Genomic DNA, 27,613 nt, shown 5'->3' on the forward strand with positions numbered 1-27,613 from the left:
CATGAATTTCTTACTTAGCTATAACTTAATATAACCGAGTCAGATTGACACTGGAGGAAAAGAGAGAATACTGGAACACCTTGGATGTTTGAAGCTGTGACACTAGCATCACACTGGGCTCTTTCATGGTAACGTCCCACAGGCAACATTAAAAGAAAGCAGCTTTTACCAACTCTTTTCTTGGTAGCTATACCCAGAAATAACTCCGTTTGTTATTGTCAGGGGCTTGGTTAAACAGTGCTCTTTCACAGATGAGAAAACTAAGGTTTAGAGAGGCTGAACAATTTGCTTGAGGTTCTCACTCCTGGGCAACACTGGTTAGTTCTGTTACATCTCTTTAGGCAGCTGATTTTCCCACTCCAAACTTCGGACAACTTTTAGCATTCTCCTGTCCCCAAATCTCTAGCCTCCCTCTCTTGGCCTCATTCTCAGCTCATGACCTGAACTTTTCACAGAGAATCAGTCATCGGGACAGGAAATGCCTCCACTCACCAACACCAGAACTTCTACCTTACCTGTAGGTACACCCATCCTTTTCTCCCTTCTGGTCATTAGAAAGGGAGATGTGTCCACCCACCCATCGGATGGCTGTGTGGCCGCCTCTTCTCCGTATCCCAACCCTTCTTGCCTTACAGGACTCTTCTGCTCCTCTCTCCAGGATATTCAGCCTCTTCTCTGTAGGATCCTTCCTATCATCATTTAAGGTGTTCTGGTCTACCCAACTTCAAATGGCACATACGTGGTTCTGTATCTTCCTTGGCTTGTCACCTCAAGCCTCCCATCCACACTCACCATCTCCACCGTGTCATCTCCACTCCAGCCTGACATCCACCCACATGAGCTATGACCACCATACCAAGGTCATGGGTCCATCCCCAATGAGAGCTGACATCCTTCCTGGGTCTGGACACGCTTTGATTCTTTTCATCTCCGTGGGAAAGCAGTTTTAGGATACTGACAGAGGCCTGTGAGAGACTTCCACATGCCCTGAATTTATCCCCTGGGAAAAACCATATTTAGATACTAACCTTAATAGCTTTCATCCCTCTGCCCGAGGGCAGACAACTTCCAAGTGTCTTTGTAATCCTGAGCACCAAATTGACATCGTTCCTATGAGGAATAAACTAACAGCTTTGCCCAGCAGTCTAGATGGAATATAATGAAGTAACTGTAGAGTTCAACACCAAAACATCTGCCGTTGAGACGTTGATGACCATGTGGCCGGCACTGCTTTGGCAACTCTGCGTGGATCAACCCAGCTGAACGGCTAGGGAATTGCCAGGTCGTCTCCTCTAGCAGAATGCTGTGTGTGCGGGTTTGCTGTTCTGTTCTGTTCCCAGAGAGACTAATCCTTCAGACCCTCTTAGGACTTAATTCCATAAACCCTGGGATGAAGTTCTGTGTTAGTCCTTAGTTTTTCCAAGATTTGAAACAGAACAAACCATCGGGTACCTGAGCAAAAAACATGTCAGTAGAAGAATTTATATATGTCGTACAAGTGCAAAGATGCAAGTTTGTTCCAGAAGCGGCGATATCTTTACATCCCTGCCCTGGAACAGCAGTCGCTTCTAGCGCTACCCCCACGGCAGCTCCAATCATGACGTGGTTGGACTAAGAAATGCTGCCCCCAAACCGTCACTAAACATGCATGTTGGTACACTCAGTCAAGACTTTAAGTTGTCCCCCTCGACGTGACCGCAGCACTGAGGCTGGGCATCCCCTTACTCACGAAGCGCCTCTCTTGCCTCGGTGCGGCCTCTTGGTTCTCCTCCCGCCTTCCCGACCGCCGCCCTTAGTGTTCCTCGCTGACTCCGTCCTCTCCACCTGAACTTGAGACAGTAAAATTCTCAGGTTTACGTCCTGGGTTCCGAACTTCCCAGTTCTCTCCCTTGGTGATTTCAGCCACTCCCTTGGTTTCAGCCAGCTAAGCCTGCCCAGAGGTTTGCACCACCCCAGCCTGCCGTTCCTAGCCCGAACCCGACCTGTGCAGTCCAAGTATGTCTGGCATCTCTACTTGGTTCTCTCACGCGTACGTCTGGGTCAGCATGTCCACAGCTGAACCCTTCATCTTGCCCTGATTCCCCATTTCTCCGGACAGAAATTTGGGTGTCATCTGGATAGCCACTTTCTTTCCAGGCCACCACCACCCCCCAGTCCATTGCCACCGCATTGTTTCCGCAGGCCACCCGGGCCCGCGCACCTCCACCGCCGCACACTCGAGCTGTACCTCACGTCTGCTAACACCGACGTGGCCTAAATCTTTAGAGTTCAAAATCAGGGGGCGCCTGGGTGGCTCAGTGGGTTAAGCCTCTGCTTTCGGCTCAGGTCATGATCCCAGGGTCATGAGATCAAGCCCCACATTGGGCTCTCTGCTCAGCGGGGAGCCTGCTTCCTCCTCTCTCTCTCTGCCTGCCTCTCTGCCTACTTGTGCTCTCTCTCTGTCAAATAAATAAATAAAATCTTTAAAAAAAAAAGTTCAAAATCAGTAACTCGGCGACCTGGGTGATCAGGGCCTAATTTTGTGCCCATGGTCTCTCTAGTTCTTGCAGCAAGGCTTTGTTTGGTTTCTCAGGAAGTTCAACGACCCTCTCGGCCGGGTCCTTGAGCACCCGCTGTTCCCCATCCCCCGACGCCCGCTCCTCGACTCTGCTCGCGCAGCATCTTTCCGGCCCCGTTTAAAACTCCCGCCTCCCGCAGCAGCCTTTCCCGGCCCGGGGTCTCGGTAGGTTTCCTTCATGGGCTGTCCTGACATCCCCCAGTCGTCACCCTGTTTAAATGCAACCGTGTGGTTATCCGAGCGACGGGAAGCTCCCGGCGCTTGCGTGTGCCCCGCCCTCCGGGGTCTCCAAGCCCCGCGCCTGGCTCATAATGCGCGTCCCAGAACCCCTTGCCGCGTGGAAGGGCGGGGATGCGGCGGGATTCCAGCCCGGGGTCCTCCGAGCCCGGCGCCTTCACCTCTGCCCCTCGGTTCTGGGTTTCCGTGGAAGCGAGACGTGATGGGGGAGCGCGGGGCGGGTCGCGGGAAGCTGGGCTGAGTCCTACCGGCTGCCGGGGCAGGGACACGTGGCCCGGACAATTCAGCAGCGCCCAGTGCCCCAAGCACTGCCCGCGGGCGCAGAGGGGCGGCCCCTGCGGCGGGCCGGGCCGTCCTCGCGAGGCCCCGGGGCTTCCACGCGTGGGCCCGGGCCGGAGGCCGAGGGTTCCCGGGAGCCTCCCCAGGCGGCCGCCGCAGGAGACGCGCTCTCAGCGCTCACGTGCCACGGCCCCCTCGCCCACGCGGGGATCCTGAATGTGAGAGGCCGGTCCAGGAGACCAGACTACTGCCCCGGCCCCGTCAATATTCTGGGGACCCGAGTGGACGCAGCTTCCTTCTCCTGGACAAGAAAACAATCATTCCAAAGTAGGTTTCTTCCCTTCCCTTGTCCTCTCCCCTCTCTCGTGTCCCTATGGGCGTAGGTCTTGGGCCAGACCTGGGTTGGCTCTGATTCTTTACAACCAGAAAAGATGAAACCCTAGGCACCTTCCCTAACCTTCCTAGCTTCCTGTCTGTGTCTACACAGCGGGGATACCAGTGCCTCTCTCAGAGCCTTGGGCTCTCCAAGTGTCCCCTCCGAACCAGCAGCATCAGCATCATCACTGACTTTTCAGAAATGCAAATCACCCAGCTCAACCCAACCGACTGGATCAGAAACTCTAAGCAGGGTCCAGCTGTGTTTCAATAAGCTCTAGGTGGTTCCACTGCAGGGCGAGTGTTGAGAAGCACAATAAGAGAGGGGCCAACTAAATGAGATAACTAAAATATTATGTGTAAAGAGCTGGGCAAGTAGTAGACGCTCAAAAAACAGTGGTTATGGTCATTCTTATTCCAAGAACAGAAAGGCAGTTAGTGACATAGAAACAGAAAGTTAAATCGGCTCTTCCTGTCTTTCCTTTTAAGCAGGTCTTTATTTTCTTGATTTAAAAAAAAAAAAAAACTGAAAACAAAATAAAAATATACAAAAAGGCTTATATGTAGAATTTTTAAAAGCACACAAGCTCATAAATACAGGGAATAGATTGGTGGTTGCCGGAGGGGGTTGAGGGTTTGGTGAAGCTGGAAGGGAGTCAAAAGTGTAGACCTCCAGTTATAAAGAAAAGCAGTCATGGGGATGTAATGCATAGCGTGGCAACTATAGTTAATGATACTGTGCTGCATTTTGAAAAGTTGCTGAGGGAGCAAATTCTTAAAAGCTTAAAAGTAGGTATCATAAAAGATTTTGTAACTATGCATGTTGATAATGTTAGCGGGACTTTTGTGGTGATCATTTAAAAATATATGCAAATATTGAATCATTGTGTTGTAGAACTCAAGCTAATGTTTATGACAATTACACTTCAATTGTTTAAAGTGTTACATGTTTAAAAAGATTGAAAACTATCATGGTTGACCATGAAGCAACCTACTAAAGACAAAGGTGCAGACGGATCTGAGAAATCCAACTTCATTAGCAGGACAGATTTCACAGCCTGTCTTTTCCTTTCTTTCATTACAGAAACTTCAGAAAGGCCACCTACAATTAATAAGAAATGTTAAGACTGCCCAAAAAAGGCTTACCTAGATTTGATCAAATTCAAGATGAAGAAACCTACCTGGAAAACTTGGCAGTACAGAGAAATGCTTCTGCTTTTTTTGAGAAGTACGACCGGAGTGAAGTGCAGGAGTTGCTAACCACGGCCCTGGTCAGCTGGCTGTCCACCAAAGACGACGTCCGCTCTCAGCTCGACCTCCCGTGTGGAATTATGACCCAAATGAATAATGTGGGTTTCTCCACTGCCATCCTGCTGACTCCTGTGGACCCGACTGCTCTCTTAGACTATAGGGAAGTCCATCAAATCATAAGGGAGTTGGCTGTTGGAATTTATTGCTTAAATCAAATTCCTTCAATCAGTTTAGAAGCTAATTACGATCAGAGTTCCTCTTGTCAATTACCACCCGCTTATTATGATACCAGAATTGGGCAAATTCTGATCAATATTGACTACATGCTGAAAGCATTGTGGCATGGGATATACATGCCCAAAGAAAAACGAGCCAGATTCTCTGAACTGTGGCGTACTATCATGGACATTGATCCAGACGGGAAGCCCCAAACCCCAAAAGATATTTTTGCAGAGTTTAGTTCTGCAGGTAAGAGAATCTAACATGTTTTATTTTTATTAGAAGCCATCTTTTTAATTTAAAAGTTATTTATCTTTGTCTCAGTTGGAGTTTTCAGTTTATACCTTTTGTCTTGCGGAGCCCACGTAGGAAAATCAGCAATAGAGCCAATAGTAGAATTAAAGTGCATGAGAAAAATCTCCAAACTTGGAAGCAAAATGACTGTCAGATTGGATAGTCATCTACATTGCCATTTTTATAAATCTCAAAAATGAATGATAGGAGAATTGAAGTTAGGAGAGATGTGCATCAGCGGTCTAAGCTTTGGTGTTGCAGTAGAATTTGGTTTAATGAGTATTTGTTCTTGGTTCACTAAATTTTTAAGCTCCTTCCTTCTTAGGCCATATTTCTCTAAAGCCTGTATATTCACAACAGATACCACTAAATCCTGGAGCATCTCCCCAGCAACTGACCAAATCACTGCCTTAAACACTGGGCTAACGTGGACTTCCAAGGGCCTCTGCAGGAGGCCAGCTCTCTCTCGGAGGCAGACGGCTAAGAATCAGTCTGGCCACGTTAAACTTCATTTACCTCTCTGATTTGCAATTTACGAAACCATCAGCGAACACCACTCTTAAAAAACAGTCGTAGCAGCTGTAGAGAACAGAGCGTATCAAAATCTGGTCATATTATCTAGTTTTCTGTAGGGGATTTAAATTATGGAGGGTTTCTTATCTGAGTAATTCTTGGATCCTTTAATTCATTACATTAGGTTTGTGGGATGAGAGGATAGAAGGAAAACATTCTTGCGATAGAAAAATGTGGAGGGGATAACTTTTAGTTAAAATACAAATAAATGTACGTATTTATTAATACAAATATATATATATACTATGTATACATATATTGTGTATACATACTCATTTCATAGCACCACAGGTAAAATGGGATGGTTTCTGTTGTTTCCCTTGTGCCTCTCCTCATCCCCTGTCCTTTATCCGCCCGCCTTCTCCCCGCCGCCTCGCCTCACTCTTGCGCATTCCTCCCCAGGTTATAGCTCTTCATTTCTCAAGGCTTGGACCAGACACAGCCTCTTCTCTTCCACACACCCTCTGTCGTTTGGTATTGAAATTACTGATTTCCTCTGTCTCCCTTATTAGCCCTTAAGCTCCTCTTCAAGAGCACAGAAAAGTATGTCTGTTTCTTGTTCAGACTCCCCAGCACCTCACCCTGTGGATGGCACAGCCTAAGCGTTCAGTGCCCGTGGAAATTGTGTTAACAACAGAGTGTGCGGGGAAAGGAACTGAAGAGACTCTTGGGTTTCCAGTTTGAGGCCCTGAGAGATAAATCGTTCGCTTAACCGCGAACGAAAGAAAGCGCATTTCAGGGACAGGGAGGGTGTTTGCTTTGGGAGTGTTTCTGGACCCTCAGATAAAGACGTGCATCGGGCACAGAAAGAACGGAGTTCGGGAGCAAACGCAGGGTAGGAGGCGAGACTAAAAGAAAGTAACGTAGAGGTCGATACAACGGGATCGTGTGTTTCCCCTTCCTCATCCTCCAGACTGAGTCATAACCAGTTCTTTAAATTAGATCCTTTCTCATTTTTTACTTTCTTATGACTTTGTACATATGATTTGCATAACATATGATCACATTTCCTTTCTTTTTTAAAATTTTTTATTTTGTTTATTTATCTATTTGACAGACAGAGATCACAAGCAGGCAGAGAGTCAGACAGAGAGAGGGAAGCAGGCTCCCCGCTGAGCAGAGAGCCCGACGCGGGGCTCGATCCCAGGACCCCCGGACCATGACCTGAGCCGAAGGCAGAGGCTCAACCCACTGAGCCCCCAAGGCGCCCCCACGTGTTCTTTCTTTAATACCTTCACATTCTTTGTGCCGCGAGCTGCGTCACGTAAGACATCAGCTCCGGCTCCGGCTCCGGCCGCAGGTCCCCGCGGTTCCGTCCAACGTCCGGGAGCAGCAGGTGCATCTCCGCTCCGGACGTCCCTCTCCCCGCCCCCCCCGTTTCTATGGGAACTGATGCTCTTCCCGACCCTTCGCCGTCGGGCTCTCCTGAGTCCTTCCCCGCGCTCCGCCCTCCGTCGCTCTGCCCTGCCCCGCCCCGCCCCGCCCTCCCCTCCCCACCCCTCCCCCGCCTTTCCTCGTCCTCCGGGTTCTCGAGGCCGCACACGCTCCGGGTCGCTTCGGGCTGTCCAGGCGCGGCGGGGGCGTCGCGCTGCGGGGTCGGGCCGCTCGCGGGGAGCGTCTCCCCAGACGCCGCACCTGCCGTCCTTCCGCTCCGGTCCATCGTCCCGCGGCGTCCGGCCTGGACCGAGGGGGAGCCCGGCCAAGGCGGGGCAGGAGCTCGGGGTCTCCCGCGCGCAGACCCTCCCCGCGCGGTTTTCCGCTCGGCGGCCCCAGCCCTGCGGGGGAGGGGCGGGGCGGGGCGCGCTGGGGAGGCGGTCGGGGTTCGCTGCGCGCTCGTCGGTCTCGGAGCCGCCCTTTCCTGCCCCTCCCCCCTTTTTTGGTAATTCTAAGCCGGGGACCCGCCCCCGCAGGTTCCACGCTCCCACCCCTCCTCCTTCCCCTGCTGTCCTTGGCGGCGGGGGCGGCGGTCACTCCGGCTCCGGGACCCGCGGCCCGGAGGGTCCACGTGCGTCCGGGTCCCGGGCCCTCGGGCTCGGCCGGCGACAGCTGCGCGGCGGCCCCGCGGCCCCCGGCCCCGAGCGTGCGGCGTCAGCAGGTGCGCGCCCACGTGCGGATCTTCTTTTTAGAAATACTTCAGTACTTTTCGGGGATACTTCAATTTCTTTGTAATTTCTTAATTTAACCTTTGCAAGAGGGAAGTGAATCATAGTAGCCATTTAAAAATCCAAGTATATTCTGGCTTTTATCGTCTTTTTTTTTTTTTTAATACCTTTGGGGCAGGACAGAAAGGAGAGAGAAAGGGAGGCACATGGAGGTATTGTTTGCATTTTTAAGGCACAAATGTTAGACTCCACATTTTCTACCAAGACATATTTTATGATTCCATGCAGTTTTCTCAAGCTTAGATGAAGTGTAGCATTATAAGTGTACCTGTCCTTAAAAAGACAATTTGACAACAAGGAAGTGCTTAATTTCATCATAAATAGGAAGAAAATGTAATAGGAAATTTTCACTTATAGAGTAAAATCAAGTTTTAATTCTTATTTGTTTCATCCCAGTTACCAAGAAAGCTCTCTATTATGTATATTTAGCTTCTGATATCAGCAAAAACCAGAAATATGTAATAGAAGGCTTGAAACAGCAGATTATACTTTTAGCCAAATGAAAAGTTGAATCTCTGCTTAAAGAGAGATCACATTTTTTTGTTCTTCCATAGTTGCTGTGATTAAATCTGGGACATTGTATCCATGGTATTGGGTTTCGTGCTTCCAAAGGGAATGGGAATCCATCGTCCGCTACGAGCTTCCGTCCGTCTTTACTCTGCTGAGTCCCCACTCATCCACTTGCTTTTCATCTTTAACAAGTTTTTTGGCATCTCATTATCCCTTTATTGTCACTTTAGTAGGATTTCAAGATGAAACCCAGTGTTCAATCTTCTCTATTTATCCAGAAGCCAAGTACGATGTTTCACTATCTACTTTTTTCTTTGCTGTCAAGGCCTGACTGATGTCACGAAGGACCCAGACTTCGATGGGATCTATGACGAAGACATGAATGAGGATCCCACATACGATCCCAACAGCCCTGAAGAAAAAGCTGTTTTTATGAAATATGCTGAAAACATTATGCTGAAATTAACGTTCAGTACCACACAAGTTCAGCAGTATGAAAATGTTTTTATATTTGAAGCAGCCTATTGGCTTACAAATGCTATAAAATGTACTCAGGACTATCTTGATATTTGTACCTACCAGAGGCTACAGCAAAGATTGTATCTCCAGAAAAAGGTTATTCAAAAACACTTTGAGAAGAAAAAAGAAATCAGAAGAGGGATAGGATACCTAAAGTTAATATGTTTTCTGACTCCATTTTTATTGAGTTTAAAAAAGAAGATGAAAGTTCCATATTTAAGTAGTCTACTTCCGCCTTTTTCAGGTAAGTGTATCAATAAAAATCAAATATAAAATAATTAAATATATATGCACATATATATATTTTATATTTAAATTAAACTTTGTTTGTAGTAGGTGTGTCCAGGCATATAACCTTGCTGTAGCCTGTTAGGAAACAAAATAAAACAAAATTCAATGTCTCCAAGGTAGTTAAAAATATTTGCCATATGTACGTAGTGCTTGGTATATATTTATACCAATTATAAAATTGTAATTATAAGGCCTATTAGGAGACTTAAAACAAATTCTGAGAAGAATAGGGAAATATGCCACGTTCATTATGGGACATATGATACACTGTGACTGTATCATATCTGATCTATAAACCTATAAATTCAAGGCACTTCTATTAAAATCCCTATCGTGTTTTTCATGGAAGTTTATAAATTGATTCTGAAATTATTATGGAGCAGTAAAGGATCATGAATGGTGTTACATTCCTAAAAAAGAGACAAAAACATATTTTAAAACTTTACTAGTGTGTTAGCACTGTTATACACAAACCGATGTGAGAGACTGAAGAACTGAAATAGGACCATACTTGCATTGACTCTGACACATCGTGCAAACTGTTCCCTGCACCCAGATTAGTACACAATTTATATATTGCCATTGGTGCCCAAGCATGTAGGCTTATTATGGTGGGCTTTCTACAGGTGGCAAGTTTTCAGTAGAAATTTTGCAGGTCATTTAATGAAAATTTGTCTCCTGAGCATTCAAATGGTGAAAATTATTACCTTTATCTGTGAACTACTTAAAAATGGGCTCATGACCATTCTGATCCTGGGGTGGAGGTAAGAGGGTGGGGCGTACGGAACCAAGAAGCCCTTGATTACAGAGAATATTAGCTGTAACTGTAATGTTTTATTACTTAGATTTTTGGAAGCAAATATGACTCAGTATTAATAGTTCGAAGTGGTGATATTCAGATGTTATATTTATTCCTTGAACTTCTCTGTGCCGTTTACATTTCTCAAAATACATTGTATGCTTTACATTGATGAAACCATATTCTGCTCCTAAATCAAAATTTTGGACAAACCTAATCATTACTGGAGTTTTAGAAAATTATATTTGTAAAATAAATGTATGTGTGGTTTTATGACTTTCAAAAAGGTGAGCTGGTTATTTTTGTCCATGAGAAATACTTACCTATTTTTTTTTAATGTCTCTTTTTACCTGAGCCAGCTCAGGTTACATTTTTTGTTTTGTTTTGTTTTTGTTTTTGTTTTTGTTTTTTACTTATCCCAAGATTCTCTGAGACATAGTTTCAAATTTTTTCTGACAATTGGAGGTAATATATAAGTCTTGAACTCACACATAGAAATCATTAAGTAGAATAATGTTTTGGCTGTTCTCTTGAAATATCTTTACAATGAAACTATAGAAAATGCCCAAAATGTATGATACAAATATATTTTCATGTTTTAAATATATACTAAGGCAATGATTTTAGAGACTAAAATTGCCAAGATATTCATTTAATGTAGACTTTTTTCCACTTGGTTTACATAAAGTAGAATTTAGATCTTTGGGGCGCCTGGGTGGCCCAGTGGGTTAAGCCTCTGCCTTCGGCTCAGGTCATGATCCCAGAGTCCTGGATCAAGTCCAGCATCGGGCTCCTTGCTCGGCAGGGAGTCTGCTTCTCTCTCTGCCTCTGCCTGCTTGTGCTCTCTCTCTCTCGCTCTCTCTCTCTCTGACAAATAAATAAATAAAAGCTTTAAAAACATAATCTATATATTCAAAATATGATTGCATATATGCTGTTTTCACTTTTTAAATTAAAGTTTGTTTTCATTTTTGGAGATGACAAGGTCAAGACAGAGCGAGAATTGCCTCCGTTTATTTATGGACGAGATTTTAAATGTCAGCATTTTCACTACAAAGAGGATCAATATTTTCATGTTCATGGAGGAGTTGAATTTGATATCAGCACACCTTCAATTGAGAATGCTTTAGAAGATTTTAAGGTTTTAATTATTATTGTTTCTGAAATGGTTTGTTACTTCACAACTCTTTTATCTTATTCTCCATCAACAAAAAGTCTCTGCTGGTACCGGCACTAGGCCAGTCTCCAAATGATTATCTGTCTGACTCATGAATCTTTCCATATATCATGTAACATACATGAATTTAAGTGCAAACTATATCCGAGGTATGTTAGGTGTCAGAGATGACACGATAAATACGCGAGGTGCACCATCCTTACAGAATTTGTAAGCTTCTAATGGACCATATGTGCCCTAAAATAATCAGAGTATAGTAAAAATCCTCAACATTCACTACATATTCCTCCATTTTCCTCAACAGTTAGTATTAGAAAAGAGATCCTCTAGAGTTTGGGAACAATAATTTAATCTAGAGTTTCATATAAACACAACATTTGAATTATCATTGCTTTTCTACCTTCTTTACATTATCTTTTGTATTTTTTTCCTCACTCTTGAAGTAGGAATTGGATACATGCAGTTATCATTAAGGTCTGGTGGGATATTATATTTAAAAAATTAACATTTACAAGTATAACATTTTATCTGAAAGAAACCATAATTTTTTAGACTTGTTTAAAGATATATCTTTAGTAACAGAACCTATATTTTAGAACAATTTAGAAAAAATACGGAATTGTGCTGCCAATGCATTTGTGGAAGATTCAGTTTACAAGGAACATTACTCCATACCAGTCATGGAACTTAATGGAAAAAGGTAAGGAACTTTCGGTAATCATTCACAGTAGCCACAACTTGTTGAACGTTAGAAGAAAACAAGGAAAGTGTCAAAATGCCAAGGCTAACTTGATACCTCAGCACAGAGATGCTAGAACAATAACTTCCATGAATGAAATCCAGACTCAACAAAATATTAAATAGTGTATTTATTACGTCATGCTCTTTGGTACGTTCTGTATAACAGCCCTTAGCGATGGGGACTGGTCCTTAAAACTATCACTGCATTTACATGGGGATGGAGTTGGGGATCAAATCCTGTGGGTCCATGGAAGGGCAGTGGACTCAGCACAGAGAACAGGATTTATTATTTTTTTAACTCTTATTACATTTTTATTCTTTAAGGTTTTACTTATTTATTTGACAGACAGAGATCCCAAGTAGGCAGAGAGTCAGGCAGAGAGAGAGAGGAGGAAGCAGGCTCCCCGATGAGCAGAGAGCCCGATGCAGGGCTCGATCCCAGGACCCTGGGATCATGACCTGAGCCGAAGGCAGAGGCTTAACCCACTGAGCCACCCAGGAGCCCAGAGAAATAGGATTTAAACTCCTCTTCCTGTGCTGGGTCTTGTTATGCCTGTCATCTTTTTTTTTTTTTTTTAAGATTTTATTTATTTATTTGACAGAAAGAGACACAGCAAGAAAGGGAACATAAGCAGGGAAAGTAGGAGAGGGAGAAGCAGACTCCCCACTGAGCAGGGAGCCTGATGCGGAGCTCAGTCCCAGGACCCCAGAGCCATGACCTGAGCCAAAGACAGACACCTAATGAGTGAGCCACCAGGCGCGCCTGTGCCTGTCATCTTTTGAAGCTGGATGTTTCTCTAAGTTTTGCTAGGGTCTTTTATGTATTATGTTCTTGGATTTTCATATCTTAGACGCTGAAGTTTGGAAATATGGAAGGTAGAGCTGGGGCATTGTCATTAGGAGGTAGAGACTTGAGATTTAAAAGCATATAGAAGAAGTTTTTTCATCTTTTTTTTTTAATTTCATTTATTCATTTGACAGACAGAGATCACAAGCAGGCAGAGGCAGGCAGAGAGAGAGAGGAAGGGAAGCAGGCTCCCTGCGGAGCAGAGATCCTGATGTGGGGCTTGATCCCAGGACCCCAGGATCATGACCTGAGCTGAAGGCAGAGGCTTTAACCCACTGAGCCTCTCAGGTGCCCCTCATCTTGTTTTTTAAGGCGTGAAAGTGATTTAGAGAAAGGACCAAGTCTAGAACCCTGGAGAACAGCTGCTTTTAAATGGTGGAGAGAAGCAGGGAAAGAGCAAAGGAGACTGACAAGGAAAGACGCAGGGAGCAGGACCAGGAAAGCATGGCAGCGTGGAAGCCAAATGGGGAGAATTTTCAAAATATGGGAATAGTTGAAAGCCTCAAATTCAAGAAAAGGCCAAGTCGACTTAAGATTGAAGAGAGCACTGAACTTAGCTATGCCTCGGTGAGGAAACTCGTTCTGGTTATAGGCTCCGTGTGGTGGGCCGAGGCGTGGAGTCGGGGAGAGTTCATGGGATGTGAAGAAGTAAAGACAACGATTCTAAGTTTCTACCAGGACGCGTGGCAGTGAGGAAAGTACCAGAAACAAGGCAGAGGGAGAAGCAGGATGTACAAGGAGAGGTGGATCATCCCATTGATTCTGCCTGAATGTGCACATGGGGCTAGAGATGAAGTCAAAGAGCCTGGGGCTGGTGGCCGCCCTGGTTTTGGAGGGAATCAAGCAATAGAGCTCACGCCCCTAGAATCGACAGCTGGTGTGCATCTCCCTGGAGGAGGACCCCCCTCGCTCAGGGACCCAGCACCTGCCGATAGGCTCCACGTACAACCCTCGCGAAGCTGGACCGGATCCCGGAAGCCCCTCTGAATAACAGTCGATTCTCCCAGGCGTAGGGTCTGGCCGGACGCTAAGACCCTGGGAGCGCAGGGCGTGGGGGGAGAGAAAAGCCGCGCTTGGGAGGGGCTGTTGTGGGTGAGGGAGCCCGGCTGGCGTAAGCACACAGACTGCCGCTGAGCCGGAGGGGACCGGTCCCACCGTTGCCCTGGGATGCCGTGGCGAATGAGCTCTAGCTTCTGACTAGTGCAAGCGTCTGGTCACCAGGGTTGGTGACCCGCAGTTAGCTGGACTTGAATTTGCAGACTTTCAAAACCAGCAGGAGCTCCTTTCTCAGACCCAGGCGAGTGGAGTAATAGTATTTTCCCGGTTCCCGTACCAGGTACTACAGAACCTTCAGTTCCAGAATCGCCCCCCCCCCCATAGTTTTTCCTAGAGATGCCAGATGCTCATTCAGCGCTCAGGTGCTGTGACGTCCCCTCATTCCCGTCTGAGCTCTCCGTAGGGATCCGCTGCTGGGACCCTGACGCTCAGCAGGCCCCATGCAGGCGACTCAGCCCTGACGCCATTGCATGAGCGATGCAGTTTCTCCTGGTTGTGGGACCGCGTCACCTCTGGGCCAGGCTGCTGCTCACGCGTGCTGAAAAGCGGCGTCAGCTGTGAGACGTGATGAGGCCCATCTACTGAAGTAAGGAGAATTTCTCTCCTAATTTTCTTGGTTTCAAGGAAGTGCTGCCTTGAACCCCTAATAATTTGGTGCAGAAACATCTTTTTGGTCAATTTGCTTATAGTCATTCTTTTCTGTGCTGGAGAGGTCATTCTGTGTTGGCGCTGGACCAGAGAGTAATCGGAATGAATGATTGAAAACAGGCCACCTTATCTCCCTCTTTGTTTTTAAGGGCCTTGTTATTGGACTAAACTCGCGTGGGTTGATATTCTCTTTCCTTGGAGTGGTTGATCTCCTAGGACCCCCAGGTCCCTTAAGAAAATAGGATCAGTTCCACTGGCCTTCCAGGCACGCCTGCAACATTTCAGTCCTAGACTGTTTTGGTTCAGGTTGGGTTCTCCTGCCATACCAGAATCAAAACGTAGGGACCACAGTCAGATACTCAGGACTCGGCCACCCATAAAAGTACAAGAATTCATGAATTATTAAGGTGACGATGACCAGAGCAAAAAGATTAATTTATACCAGTACTAAAACATCTTATTTTACCGGTATGGAGAGCAGACTAGCCTTGTGACACTGCTGTGGGTATTAGGAAGCAGGTAGCAGTGGAATATCAGGGAAAGGTGGTGCTGGAAACTCCTCAGAATCTGGGTGCCAGTTTCCAGGGAAGAGTATGAATGGGGTCATTGTATGAGGCTCCATCGTAGCCGTGACGGCACAGAAGGTCTGAGTAAGAACAGTGGTTTGTCACTCTGCAGGGCCTGGACGAGGGCTCCCTTGTGGCGCTGGCCTTGTGGGCTTTCTGTGCTTCCAAGGTCATCTTTTTTGGGGCCAGTGCAGGCTGTGAATCCACTCTTGGGTGGGGAGGGTGGGTCACGAAATTCTGTGGTAGAGACCATCTCAGGGTATAGCCACCTTCACCCCCTCTTTCTTCTCCAGTTTCTAGGGTAGGATAGGCCCCTGCTGATTCTCGATGCTTGATTTGTATTGGATAAGTAAATTGAATTTCTAGAAGAAATCAACCCACATTCCCCTGGTGTGTGTTAAATGTGTAAGTCTGTTGCATTGCCTCGGCAGTGATCGAAGAGTCCAGCAGTGAGTACGGGGGCCCCAGGGGTAATCAGCAACTCCTGACCCCGTAACGGTTTACCACAGCTAAAGCCGGCTCTGGGGAATCATAGAAAGAAGAGGTGTAGGCACTGGGACTCTATGGTGTGCCACTGGGCCAGGCCACTCAGAGACCAAAGGATATCTTCAGTGTGATCCCCTATGACTACATCTACGGAAGCAGGCATCTGGGACCTGGCGTATCTCTTTGTGGTGTCTACTCTTAGCAGCGTATATGACACCGAAGGAAGGTGAGCTGTTTTCTTCTAGAAATTTAGTTTAGTCATCCACTGTAAATCAAGCACCCGGGTGTCACTCATACAGCTCCTTAAGGCTCTAGAAGCTATCGTTACTGTGGTGTGAAAGCCTTCAGATCCGGGTAAGATTCAGAGCGCCTGTCCCCGATTCCGGAGGCTGGAGTCCAGGGAGTCAGGCCAGCCCTCCGTCATGAAGGCGGCACCTCTGCAAGCCAGGGGCCCACGGGCAAGGTGAAAAGTCCCACCCCCGGACCGGCACTGTATTTGCAGGATGTGGGTGAGGACAGCCTTAGTTTGTATTTGTGGTCTAGTGTCCTCGTCGGAGGAGAGCGTGGTGGGTGGGAAGAATGACAACCTCAGACAAATGTGACTAGGTCCTCAAGTATGCAGCAAGCCTGCAGAAGTCTGCTGTGTTCAGGAAGCTGGGATGGAAGCGGAGGTCCAGGAAGAGAGGACATTCGCCTCCGGCTAGTGCATAACATAGTATTTCCCTAAGACCTTCCTTTTCAATCAAGTACAATTTAAACTACAGTTCTAGGGGCGCCTGAGTGGCTCAGTGGGTTTAGCCTCTGCCTTTGGCTCCGGTCATGATCTCGGGGTCCTGGGATCAAGCCCCACATCGGGCTCTCTGCTCAGCGGGGAGCCTGCTTCCTCCTCTCTCTGCCTGCCTCTCTGCTTACTTGTGATCTCTCTCTGTGTGTCAAATAAATAAATAAAATCTTAAAAAAATAAAAAATAAAATAAACTACAGTTTTATATTTAATTATTATAGAAAAAATATGGTTTAGTCAGCATAGAAAAAAAGTAGCAAATTACTTAAAAGTCAGAAAGATTTATCTTTTTTCTTCATGTTTTTATAGCTACTATGTGATCTGTTTTGAACTTGAAGCTTTCTATCATCAACTATATAAGACAAAATGGTGGGGAGCCATAAATGAAGTCGTGAACAGTCTGAAACCAAAAAGGCTTCCACTAACAGATGCTCAATTACATGAACAATTTAAGAAAAAATTTGGCTTCAAAAAAGCTATGAAATGCAAGGTATTTCAGTAATTCTGACAATTTAGTGTACATAATATGTTATAGATAAGTGTACGTCTCAAATTTCTATCTTAGGGATAAATATTAGGTTAAATAAAGTTTTCAATGTGAAATAAAAACTCCACATTTCAGCAGCTTAGAAGCTATATAATTTTGGATTATAAATCTCTGGTAGGGTTACAAAGTAATTTGTTAATGAACCGCATCGTGACCAATCTTCATAAAGGCTCGTGTGCACTGACTGCTGCTTTTGTGTGCCAGGCGCTTCCTAAATCCTTTTAACAAACTTTCTCAAGGTACTCGGACATTGTTATCATTCCTGTTTTACATGTGAGAAATGTGACATGCAGCGAGTTAAGGATCTTTCCCAAATCACGCTAAATGGCAGAGTCAGGCTTCAGTCCTGGGACCCAAACTTGAGGAACAAACTTGTCATCCTGAATGAGATTTCTGTACCTGTTTCAACAGGCCTTGAAGGACGGCTTCTGGAACTAGAAGTGGTGAGCTCACCCACTTTAATGGATCCACTGGCCTTTATTTACCATATTTGTCTCAATGTCCATAAATTTAAAATTTTAATGAGCTCTTTTTAAAAATCTTTTATTTTTTTTCATTTCTTTTCATTGTTCCAGAATTCGTTGTTTATGCACCACACCCAGTGCTCCATGCAATCCGTGCCCTCCTTAAGACCCACCACCTGGTACCCCAACCCCCCAACCCCCTCCCCTCCAAAACCCTCAGTTTCTTTCTCAGAATCCACAGTCTCTCATGGTTCATCTCCCCCTCCAGTTTCCCCCAACTCCCTTCTCCTCTCCATCTCCCCATGTCCTCCATGCTATTCCTTATGCTCCACAAATAAGCAAAACCATATGATTATTGGCTCTCTCTGCTTGACTAATTTCATTCAGCATAATCTCCTCCAGTCCCATCCATGTTGCTACAAAAGTTGGGTATTCGTCCTTTCTGATGGAGGCATAATACTCCATAGTGTATATGGACCACATCTTCCTTATCCACTCGTCCGTTGAAGAGCATCTTGGTTCTTTCCACAGTTTGGCAACTGTGGCCATTGCTGCTATGAACATTGGGGTACAGATGGCCCTTCTTTTCACGACATCTGTATCTTTGGGGTAAATACCCAGGAGTGCAATTGCAGGGTCATAGGGTAGCTTTATTTTTAATTTCTTAAAGAATCTCCACACTGTTTTCCAAAGAGGCTGCACCAACTTGCATTCCCACCAACAGTGTAAGAGGGTTCCCCTTTCTCCACATCCTCTCCAACACACGTTGCTTCCTGTCTTGTTAATCTTGGCCATTCTCACTGGAGTAATGTGATATCTCAATGTGGTTTTGATTTGAATCTTAATTTTAAAATATTAAGTAGTCAATATGTCTCAAAGAAGAGTGACCTGTTTTTACATCTCTATTTTGAGACCTAGAGCAAAGAAGACAAATTTTATTTCTGTAGCTGTATGTTTCTAGTTTCTAGGTTTCTAAATTAGATTGTTATTAAATCAAAAGAATCCTTTTGATTTAAGTATTCTCCCTTTGTTTGAGTATTTCAGAAAGAAAATTGTCTATCCTGTTTTGTCTTCAAAGAAAATTCTACAACTTCTCCCTAAAAAGTAGTGGAGGAAAAAAAAAAAAACTTCCCAAAAATATTTTTTAAATTTCTCAGTGTTTTTTATAGTTCTAATAATTTTAATCATTGTTCAGTGAGACACTTTCCACATGGATCTTGTGAAAATTCTACCCTAACTGGGTACCAATCCGGTGATAATATTAATATATATTTATTATGTTATATATTAACATTGTATTTATTGTAAGTATGTTAGTATGTTTATTGTTCTTTTTTTTCCTTAAGCTACACTTGAGGTATATTTTGAAAAAATTTACTCTGACCCTCTTAATAATTTTAGAGCATCCCATTTGGGATGAAGTCTGCTGTCGAAAGAGGCTTGTCTGCTGTTTTCCATACATTTAGCCGTAAAACCTCAAGCTTGACCATCAACGTTTCAGACGAATCCGGTTATGCCATTTTCCATCACGCCGCCCTGCACAACCGAGTGGCCATCATATGTCAGCTGTACAATGCGAACTTCAACGTCAACCAGAGACGCTTTATTATGTTTAGCCAAGGTACCATGAAGTTTCTACATTTGAAACTGGTTTTCTTTTGCTTTCTGCCCTGATTCAGAATGAAGAATGCATGTTGACGTTGGTGCAAGATTAAAGTTTGGCATTGAGACCCAGAACAAAGCTGAGGTTTTGTTTCCCTTATTTCAGAAGGGGTCCTTTTAGTTTTCTAAGTGTATCCCTTATTGCTCTCCTGTATAGTATCATTTATTGGTTTATTGTGTCTCCCTCACTTGACCATAAGCTCCTCACAGGCAGTGATTTGGTTTACTTTGTTTGCCATGTTATTTGAGTGCCCAGAAGAAAGCCTCAGAAGTGGATGCCGGGTGAGTGCCTGGTTGGACGGATGCAGGGTAGCACTGGTAATCACTGGGATGATTAATATACAGTGATGTACTGTAGCAATTCAGAGAAAAGGTAGATAAATGGAGAACCCAGCAGGACATCCATTTCTTATCCTCAAGTTCTCAACCAGGGAACAGTTTCTCCATGATACATAAAAAATTATAATGAATAACAAAAAATTCATCCATAATAATAATTTTTTAGATTAATGGGCCCCTTAAGGCTAACTTAGTTTTGACTTTAAAAAGCCATTTTTCCTGAGTATTAGATATGCATACCTATGTATGTATTTGTTGGAATAAATTTAACCAGTATAAAAATGATAATGTTGAAAATGAAGGTAGTAGAAGTCCTCCATAACTGAAGAGGGCATTAGAGATAAAATATCAGAAACAGCTGATACCACAATATTGGCAGTAAGAAGCGATGATTTTATATTTTAACCAGCTATCTTAAAAAGTTTTGTTGAATTTTCACGCACCAAAACAAAATGTTCCGCTTTAATCCTGCTGACTACTAATTAATTCTGTAATTAAAATGTTTTGAAATTAGGATACTTCTCTAGATTAAAACAGAGCAGACATTCAGTTAAATTTAAATTCAGTGAATACTCTGTTCTTTAAAGATATGTTATATTTTAAGCCTTTTTTGGTGTGAAAAAAAATCTTTTGTAAATTGAAGTCTCTCCTTTGTGTTGTGACTACTTGAATGTCCAGTTGCTAAGAATTGGTTGCATTTTGAAGTATGGAAAATGTGTGCCTCTACCTGCAATGTCTGCGCATTATGACTTTGCCACACAGAACAGCCCGAAGTGTCAGTTTTGACCAGACGCTTGAGAGGCAGCGCCCCAGGTCTGCTCTGCCATGATGGCAGGGGCGGCCACCATGCCCAGATGGCTTGACCAAAGCTTGAACTCGGTCCTGTTTGACGTAATCCTGCTTTTGGTGTCCAAACATGGGCATTTTGTTCCTATTCATATGAGTTTATTTTGACTAATTTAGGCAACTGCTGCATATTAATAATCATACTTCTGTGTGTATTCCCCTTTAAAACAGAGTCATCAAAAATGGACATGAAAAAAGAAAGAAATGGTAAGACATAAATGAAATATTTGGTGTGTTTGGAAAAGTTATTGCATATATTAAAACTCTCCTTATAGAATATAATCTCCAAAATGTTCTGTCCCAAGAGCATGTCACGTGATGATGTTTTGTCTCTGTTTTGAAGTGTGCACTGTATTTTCTAGCCGTGGCCATTTATTCACCTTCCTCTTAAGTCTTGGGGATTTTTTCTTTTTTCTTTTTTTTCCCACTGTGGGATTTGCAGTTACCTCCCCTTATTTGCATAAAATCAGACCCCTTGAACTTGGAGAATCAGAATTTTAAAGGCTGTGTCTTCTGTATCTGTTTCTACAAGACTGTGCCTTCGTACTCTGCGTAGAGGCATTCGGGGAGGGTCCGTTGTTTCGGGCTCTCGTCGTCTTTGGGGGACCTGTGACAGCCACCTGCAGCTTGGCTTGTCGCCAGAACACGGGAGACCGGACAGGAAGGCCTGCGATGTAGCATGATTTAGCTGTTCTTCCGGCTCAGGAGTTTAACATCTGTTTTTAATTCCAGTGTAACTCAGCACAGTTTACCTTAGCGTCGGTGTGTGACGCGTGATTCAGCGATCTGTCCAGAAACCATTTACAAAGACCTGAATCTAGTAGGGGGAAGGCGGTGGTTCATCAAACCAGCCATCTTCTGCCAGTGGAGGAATGTAGCTAGCCCGAGATGATCTTGGACATGGAACGTGCGCTGACCTCATTCCCCTCCCTTCTGCAGTGTCCTGTCGGCAGCCCCACTGGCAGACACTGACAGAAAGCCAAAAGGACAGGGATTGCGAATTGTGCATCGCGGGCAGTAAGGGGAGGTGGGGCGGGGGTGCTGCAAGGAGCTTCTCTGACCCACCCGTACTGTAGGCATTTGCAGCTGAGTAACAATAGTGTGCTTCCTGCATTTTGCTTTCTTTGTTCATTTCCTAAGGTTCATTTATCCCTGCCGTCTATGATATTGTCCCTCTGATGTGTCTCCCTCACTTCAATAAGCTCCATAAGGGCAAAGATTTGGTTCACTTTGCCGTGATACTCCGGTGGCCAGAAGAAAGCCTGGCCCTAGTAATGATTACGAACTAGCTGTGAATGAACGCACGAAAGGATGGGTGCCGGCGGCGTTAGACCATCACCGGCAGGTTCACAGAGTCCCGTGATACAGATATTCAGAAAAAAGACATAAATATGCCTTTTGGGTCCCAGGGGAGCATCTATTTCCCAGACCAGGATTCCCAACCAGGGAATACATCAGCCCCTTCAGAACTTCAAATACCTCAATTGTATTTGTATTTGAATTGTATCCCCTTCGAATACATCAGCCCCTCCAGAACTTCCCTAATTCTGGCGTGTCGCAGGTCCGTGTTTTCTGTTGACCTTGAGTGCAGGATAGTTCCTTGCTGTGCGGGGCCTTCCTGTGCACTATAGGATGTTTAGTATGAAACACTGAACTCTTCCTCTGAAACCAATAATGTGCTGTTAATTAATTGAATTTAAATTTTAAAATGTTAGGGGGAAAAAGAATGTTTAGTATTGCTCCTGGCTTCTAACCTCTAAATGCCAACAGCAATCCCCACCCTAGCGGTGACAAATGAAAATGTCGTCAGACATACAGATGTTCGGGGAGAGCACTTTACCCCAGGATGCTGGGATAAACCTTCAAGCACAGGGGAATCGTCCAGGGACCTTGCTGAAATGCTGATTCTGATTCCGAGGGCCTGGGTGGGTGCCAAGATTCAGCATTTCTAGGAAGCACACTTTAAAGTCGCGCACGGGAGTAGAAGAATGGTACTTGTGCCCTCAGGTTGGGCTGCAAAAAATCTCTTTTTTTTTTTTTCTTTTTTTTGCCTTTGGAGGAAGGTAGAAAAGAGGGAGAGGCGGGTAGGAGGCTTGTGTGGTTTTTTTAAAAAAACCTCTTCAGGTCACTGTGATATGTTGCCGCTGCCGAGAGCAGCTAACAGCCTTTGACTGACTGCAATGAGCAACCATGTTCTCTAGTCCCCTGATTAGGTCTCAGTCTTGGGGAGCCTGGGCTCCGGGACTGTGAACTTGACCTGTCAGTCCCCGCCCCCACCTTAGGTACGTCAGGGGGGCTCGAGAGGGGCTGCGGTTGGGTATTTTCCTTCCCCAGGGCAGGTTAGGCTCCGATAAAATTCAGCAGGTTTGTCTCAGAAAACACCATTTCTCCCCAGGGCAAGCCTTGTTAAGAGAAATGGAGTGGTCTGGCCTGTCTCCAAATGGTCCCTTTCCCCTGCTCCCCACCCCCAAGCACGAGGGGATCTTTCTCTGATACCCACCCTGAGGACTTGGTCAAACGCCTGGAGTTAAAACTCCCTGAAGCATGGGGACCCCCTGAGACGGGGTCGCCCTGGAGTTTTTAACTCCCCAGCTTACCACGATGGGTGTGCGGCAGGTTGTCCACTACAGTGCAGATTTTCCTTCTGTTACCAAAACCCGGTTCAGCCGCCGCTGCTCAAAAAGCCAGTGCCCCGGAGATGAGCTTTGACTGGAAAGGAATATATAAGCTTTACTCAGGAGGCTGGCCACCTGGAGAGAAGGCGGACTCTTGTCCAAAGGCCAACTCCAAGGTTTTTCTTGGCCCAAGAAGGATTTTGAGGTAGTTTCAGGCCATAAACCGTCAGCTGCTGCGGTCTGTCGCATTTGTTTAACTACAGGCAGACTCAGTGGTGTCAGTTTTAGATGTTATCACAGTGCAAGGCAGTTCTGCAAAGGGATCTGGTTCCTAGTGCCAAGGGTTGTGCAGGAGGGTCCGGTCTCTGTTTTGTGTTGTGTAAAAGGCTTCTGTTCTTTCTGGGAAAGGACATGTGATCCACAGGTAGACAAAGAAAGGCTCATCGATCAAACGACGAGGGGTGATTGCTAAAACTGAAAGACTGCCAGGATGGCCGGAGGGGCCGAGGCGGCTGCACTGCTCTAGCCTGGGTGCGGTGGAGGTTTGCTTTCAGCCCGTTATGCTTGTCCGTATCAGCCTCTCTATATCCCATCTCTGGGGGCAGCATTTGTGCCAAGATCTCACCTTTCTGTCATATCTAAGAAGAGTTTTTGATCTCCGAGTTTGTTTGATTTTCTACTTGCTTAGGACGGAGTGGTGATGGAAGTATCCCCCATGCCTGGCCAGCCTGGAAGACCAAGCCGTGATTTTAGATCGATAAGTCAGGTCAGATATTACAGAGGATCGAAGGCTACGGCATAAGCTTCGATGAGTAAGGCAGACTGGAGGCCACTGGAAGTGTCTGAGTTGGGAGAAAACCAGTGCTTCCCTGAGGAATTACCACTCAGACTGAGAAGTAGGAGTTCGCTGGACCTGGTCAGGAAAGCATTGTTTGGGAGAAGGAAGCTGTCAGACAGTAGGACTAGACCAAATCAGCGAAATCAGGGAGCCTTGAAGTGGAAGAGGCACTGTCCGTCAGCGCGCTGCGGCCACAGGCGCCAGGAGCACCTTCCTGGGCCAGCTGGGCCACGGGGCTGGCCACCCTGTGTTTGAGGAGCTGCGAGAAGGCCCAGCTGAAGGGAGCAAGTTGTGTGTGTCCTGGGTGTTTTGGAGGGAGGGGACAGCTCACGGTTTAGGCTGAACTGCAGCCAGTGGATCCGTTTCCTCTACTGTAATCAGGTGGCCTGGAGAAGCCCCTGGAAGGAAGATCCGGTTTCTATTTTGAAATAACGGGTTCTGAAGGGCAGGAACGATGTGGGTAGGGTGTAGGCGTGCCGGGTGGGGCGGCGGTGGCGGAAAACGTGGTCGTAGAGAGACTTAGCCTTGGTGATGGACTGGTTGTGGGGATGAGATGACATGGAGATACCAAGGAGTCTTCCAGAACAGGCTGGTTGGGGATTCCTTCACTGATTTAGGGATCAGGTGTGGAGGGAAAAAAATTTGACTCAGAGCATGTGAAGTTTGAGGTAGAGACACCCAGTGAGATGTTGGAGGTAAAGATGTAGAGCCTGGTGGAGAAACAAACAAACAAACAGATCTAGGGACATAATTCTAGGAATCATCAACTTTTCCGTGGTAAATGAAGTCACCGCAAAGCTAAAAAGGCCCAAGAAGGAGCCTGAAGGCTCACAGAGGCATCGGAACAATGAGCACGTCCTGAAGGAAACTGTGGAGGAGTAACCAGAGGGAGAGAAAAGGGGGGTGATGATGTCACAAAAGCCAAGGAGAAAAAAGCTCTTTTAGAGAGGAAGAACCTTACTGCTGAGAAGTAGAGAAGAACTGAAAACCACCCACTGGATTTTGTGACATAGAGGGCTTTTGTCAGCCTATTTTTCCTTCAGTTTCAAAGGATCTTGCTTCCTACTACAAAGCAGTTAAATGAAATGAAAAATAACTTAAACAAGAAACAATTTATTTGGTCACAAGACTATTTTATACATTGACTTAATTTTTCAAACAAGAAACAACTTATTTGATCACAAGGCTATTGTAAACATGGACTTAATTTTTCAAATATTTAATATTTTCAATGTTATTTATTCTTAATTTATGAAGAAGGATGGATTTTTAATGGTCAGACATTCTGAGTGAAAGAAATATAGAATTGCCTAAATTAATCCTGATAGTGCTTTTCTTGGGGCTTTTGTATCACAGTACTAAGTTCTGTGGACGGCTATCAAAAAGACATCTTTTAGTTAATTATTTAAATTATTTATTTTTAAGGATTGTATTTATTTATTGGAGAGGGAGAGAGAACAAGAGCAGGGACAGGGCGAAGCAGACCCCCCGCGGAGCAAGGAGCCGGACGCTGAGACCATGACCTGAGCTGAAAGCAGAAGCTTAACCCACTGAGCCACCCAAGGGCCCCCAAAAGGCATATTTTTTTGGATAGACATGTTAGAAATTGATGACTTAAGTAACTGTCCATCCATTTTAGGTCCAACGCCTCTGCACCTGGCAGCGCAGGCTTGCTCGTTGGAGACAACCATCTGTCTACTCTGTTTCAAAGCTGATTACACGCTTTCTGAGAAAAGAGGCTGGATGCCCATTCACTTTGCTGCTTTCTATGACAATATTGGCATCCTCATTGCCCTTTATAGGAAGGATCCTAGTTTGCTGGAGGCAGAGGCAACAGCTGAGTAAGTTATTAAGCATTTGTAAAAATATAAATTTCTGCTTTTTTGACTTGCCCCAAACACTAACAGTAAAGGAATGGTTGGTATCATTGACGTGAACGGTGTAAGGCTTACTCTGTTCTTCTCTGTATCTTCTTCGCCTACCACTTAACCTGTAGAATGTATAAAGGCAGAACTTCTACTAGCCTACCGCATGCCATCTCAGTGGTGTGGCTCTACAGACTAGTTTATCAAGTTCACTACTTAGCACTCTGGAAGAAGCCCGAGACTGGGAAGGAGAAATGTGCTCTACCTTGGAGCCTAACCAACCAGGGGGCAGCTCAGTGCTCTAGACCAGTGTGGAGAGGCCTCAGGTCACAGGAGGAACATCCAGTGGTATTCGGAAAAAAACACATTAGAAAGAAAATAACTTTGGGGGCACCTTGTGGCTCAGTTGGCAAAATGTGTGGCTCTGGATCTCAGGTGTAAGTTTGAGTTCCAAGTAGGGGACAGAGATTCCTCAAAAATAAAAGCTTCTAAAAACAATTTTTTTTTTTAAGAAGAAAGTAACTTTGAAATAGGCAAACATCCCAAACACAGTTTCACAGGTTAGCTTCTATTTCACAATTCTATTTCATAATTTCGCAGAGGACCAACCTTTATGATGGAGGTAAACCTTCTCCTGAAGGTACATTCTTGGTCGTAATTGAAAGACAGGCTCTCATTTGGAATCTGAACATGATTTAGGTATTGTTTCATTAGATATTTCTGGGTCTTCATACAACCTGACCATTATTATTCAGTGAAGAAATTAATTCTCCCTCTAGGTTGGGGCAGAGATGTGTATAGAGAGAGCTTTCAGGACACCAGGGTCTCTTGCTAATAGATTCTCTAACTAATAGATTCTGGAAAGAGCCATGGAATGTAGCGACCCCAGTCGGCTCTGACTCTATCATATTGTGACAATGTATCTGAGCAGAAGGGAGTTTGGGGATAAAGACTGGTGGATTGCAAAAAGCCAGTTGCAAATCAGAGGTAGAAGGAAGACGCTATCTGTGAGCATAAGGAAAAGGAAAGGCTTCATAGAGAGGACAGTTCCCGACGTTGGGATCTCTGCGGAGCTGACGCAGAGCACACCAGCGCAGGGGTGCGTGACTGCGGAACATGCATGAAGGCAGGACAAAGAAGGAGAGGTCAGCGTACCGACGGTCGTTAGCCTGACCTTCAAGTCAAGTTGGTGAGGCCGTTCATGAGCTAGTATCCCGGAGAAGGACCCTGCAGGGCAGGGGGAAGGCCAATATGGAACTGAAAAGAGAAATATAATTTATTTGATAGTATATTTTTTCATATGAGGAAACTCAGAGTGATGCGGTTAAAATAGAAGTAGTCTTTGTCCCTACTACCGACTAGGATAAAGAAAGCAAGAGAACAGTCTTGTTAAGTACAAAAGGGAGAAAGTGAAGAGATACATGTGTACTCATAAGACAAGAGTTTCCCCAAGGCTCAGGAAAAAGGGAAGGGGGGTGTCTAGGGCCAACTGGACAGAGGTGAAAGTTCGAAGACAGAAAGCAAGATAAGCGGGGCTTCATGAAGAGAGGAAAGCCAGGGTGTAAGGGTAAAGTAATAACATTTGAGGCATGTGACACGGTGACAAGAGAATGAGAGGGGAACGCGTGTCAAGACGAAGCACCTTATTCACCCCGACACTGACACTGTGAGCTGAATGTTGTTCCCCTCGTTCTCGACAGATGAGAATGTAACCCAGTTCGCTTCCGATCACATTGTAGTCAGCAGAGCTGATAGTTCAGATAAGGTTCAAGATGCGGTGACAAAAGTCTGCCCAAACATCGTAGTTCAGACAAGGTGACCGTGTATGCTGCTTCTTCCCATGTGGTTTCCGTGTCCTCATACAAGACGGACTCCTGCTTTCATTGTTATGCCTATGTTTCAGCCATGAAGGGAAAAAGAAATGAAAAGTGATAGCACATTCTTTTCTCCTCAGGGAGTTGCCCCTGTAACTTCTACAGCGCCACACTGGCCAAACGTGGGCATGTGTCCCAGCTTTCCGTAAAGGAGGCTGGGAAACGTCACATCGTAGCCTTGTGCCCAACCCAA

General features: G+C 45.3%; 1 protein-coding gene across 1 annotated transcript in view; it reads left to right on the top strand.

The window, feature by feature from the left end:
• Positions 1-3,311: 3,311 nt before the first annotated feature.
• Positions 3,312-27,613, top strand: part of ANKAR (ankyrin and armadillo repeat containing) — a 64,021-nt gene continuing 39,719 nt past the window's right edge. The window contains exons 1-9 of the mRNA XM_032354141.1: positions 3,312-3,400; positions 4,533-5,167; positions 8,783-9,220; positions 11,044-11,207; positions 11,840-11,943; positions 16,680-16,860; positions 18,783-19,002; positions 20,400-20,435; positions 25,321-25,522. Of these exons, the coding sequence (XP_032210032.1) occupies positions 4,567-5,167; positions 8,783-9,220; positions 11,044-11,207; positions 11,840-11,943; positions 16,680-16,860; positions 18,783-19,002; positions 20,400-20,435; positions 25,321-25,522 (1,946 nt within the window). The 5' untranslated portion in view covers positions 3,312-3,400; positions 4,533-4,566. The remainder of the gene's footprint in view (positions 3,401-4,532; positions 5,168-8,782; positions 9,221-11,043; positions 11,208-11,839; positions 11,944-16,679; positions 16,861-18,782; positions 19,003-20,399; positions 20,436-25,320; positions 25,523-27,613) is intronic.

The sequence above is a fragment of the Mustela erminea genome, chromosome 8, assembly GCF_009829155.1.
Source record: "Mustela erminea isolate mMusErm1 chromosome 8, mMusErm1.Pri, whole genome shotgun sequence".
Lineage (NCBI taxonomy): Eukaryota > Metazoa > Chordata > Mammalia > Carnivora > Mustelidae > Mustela > Mustela erminea.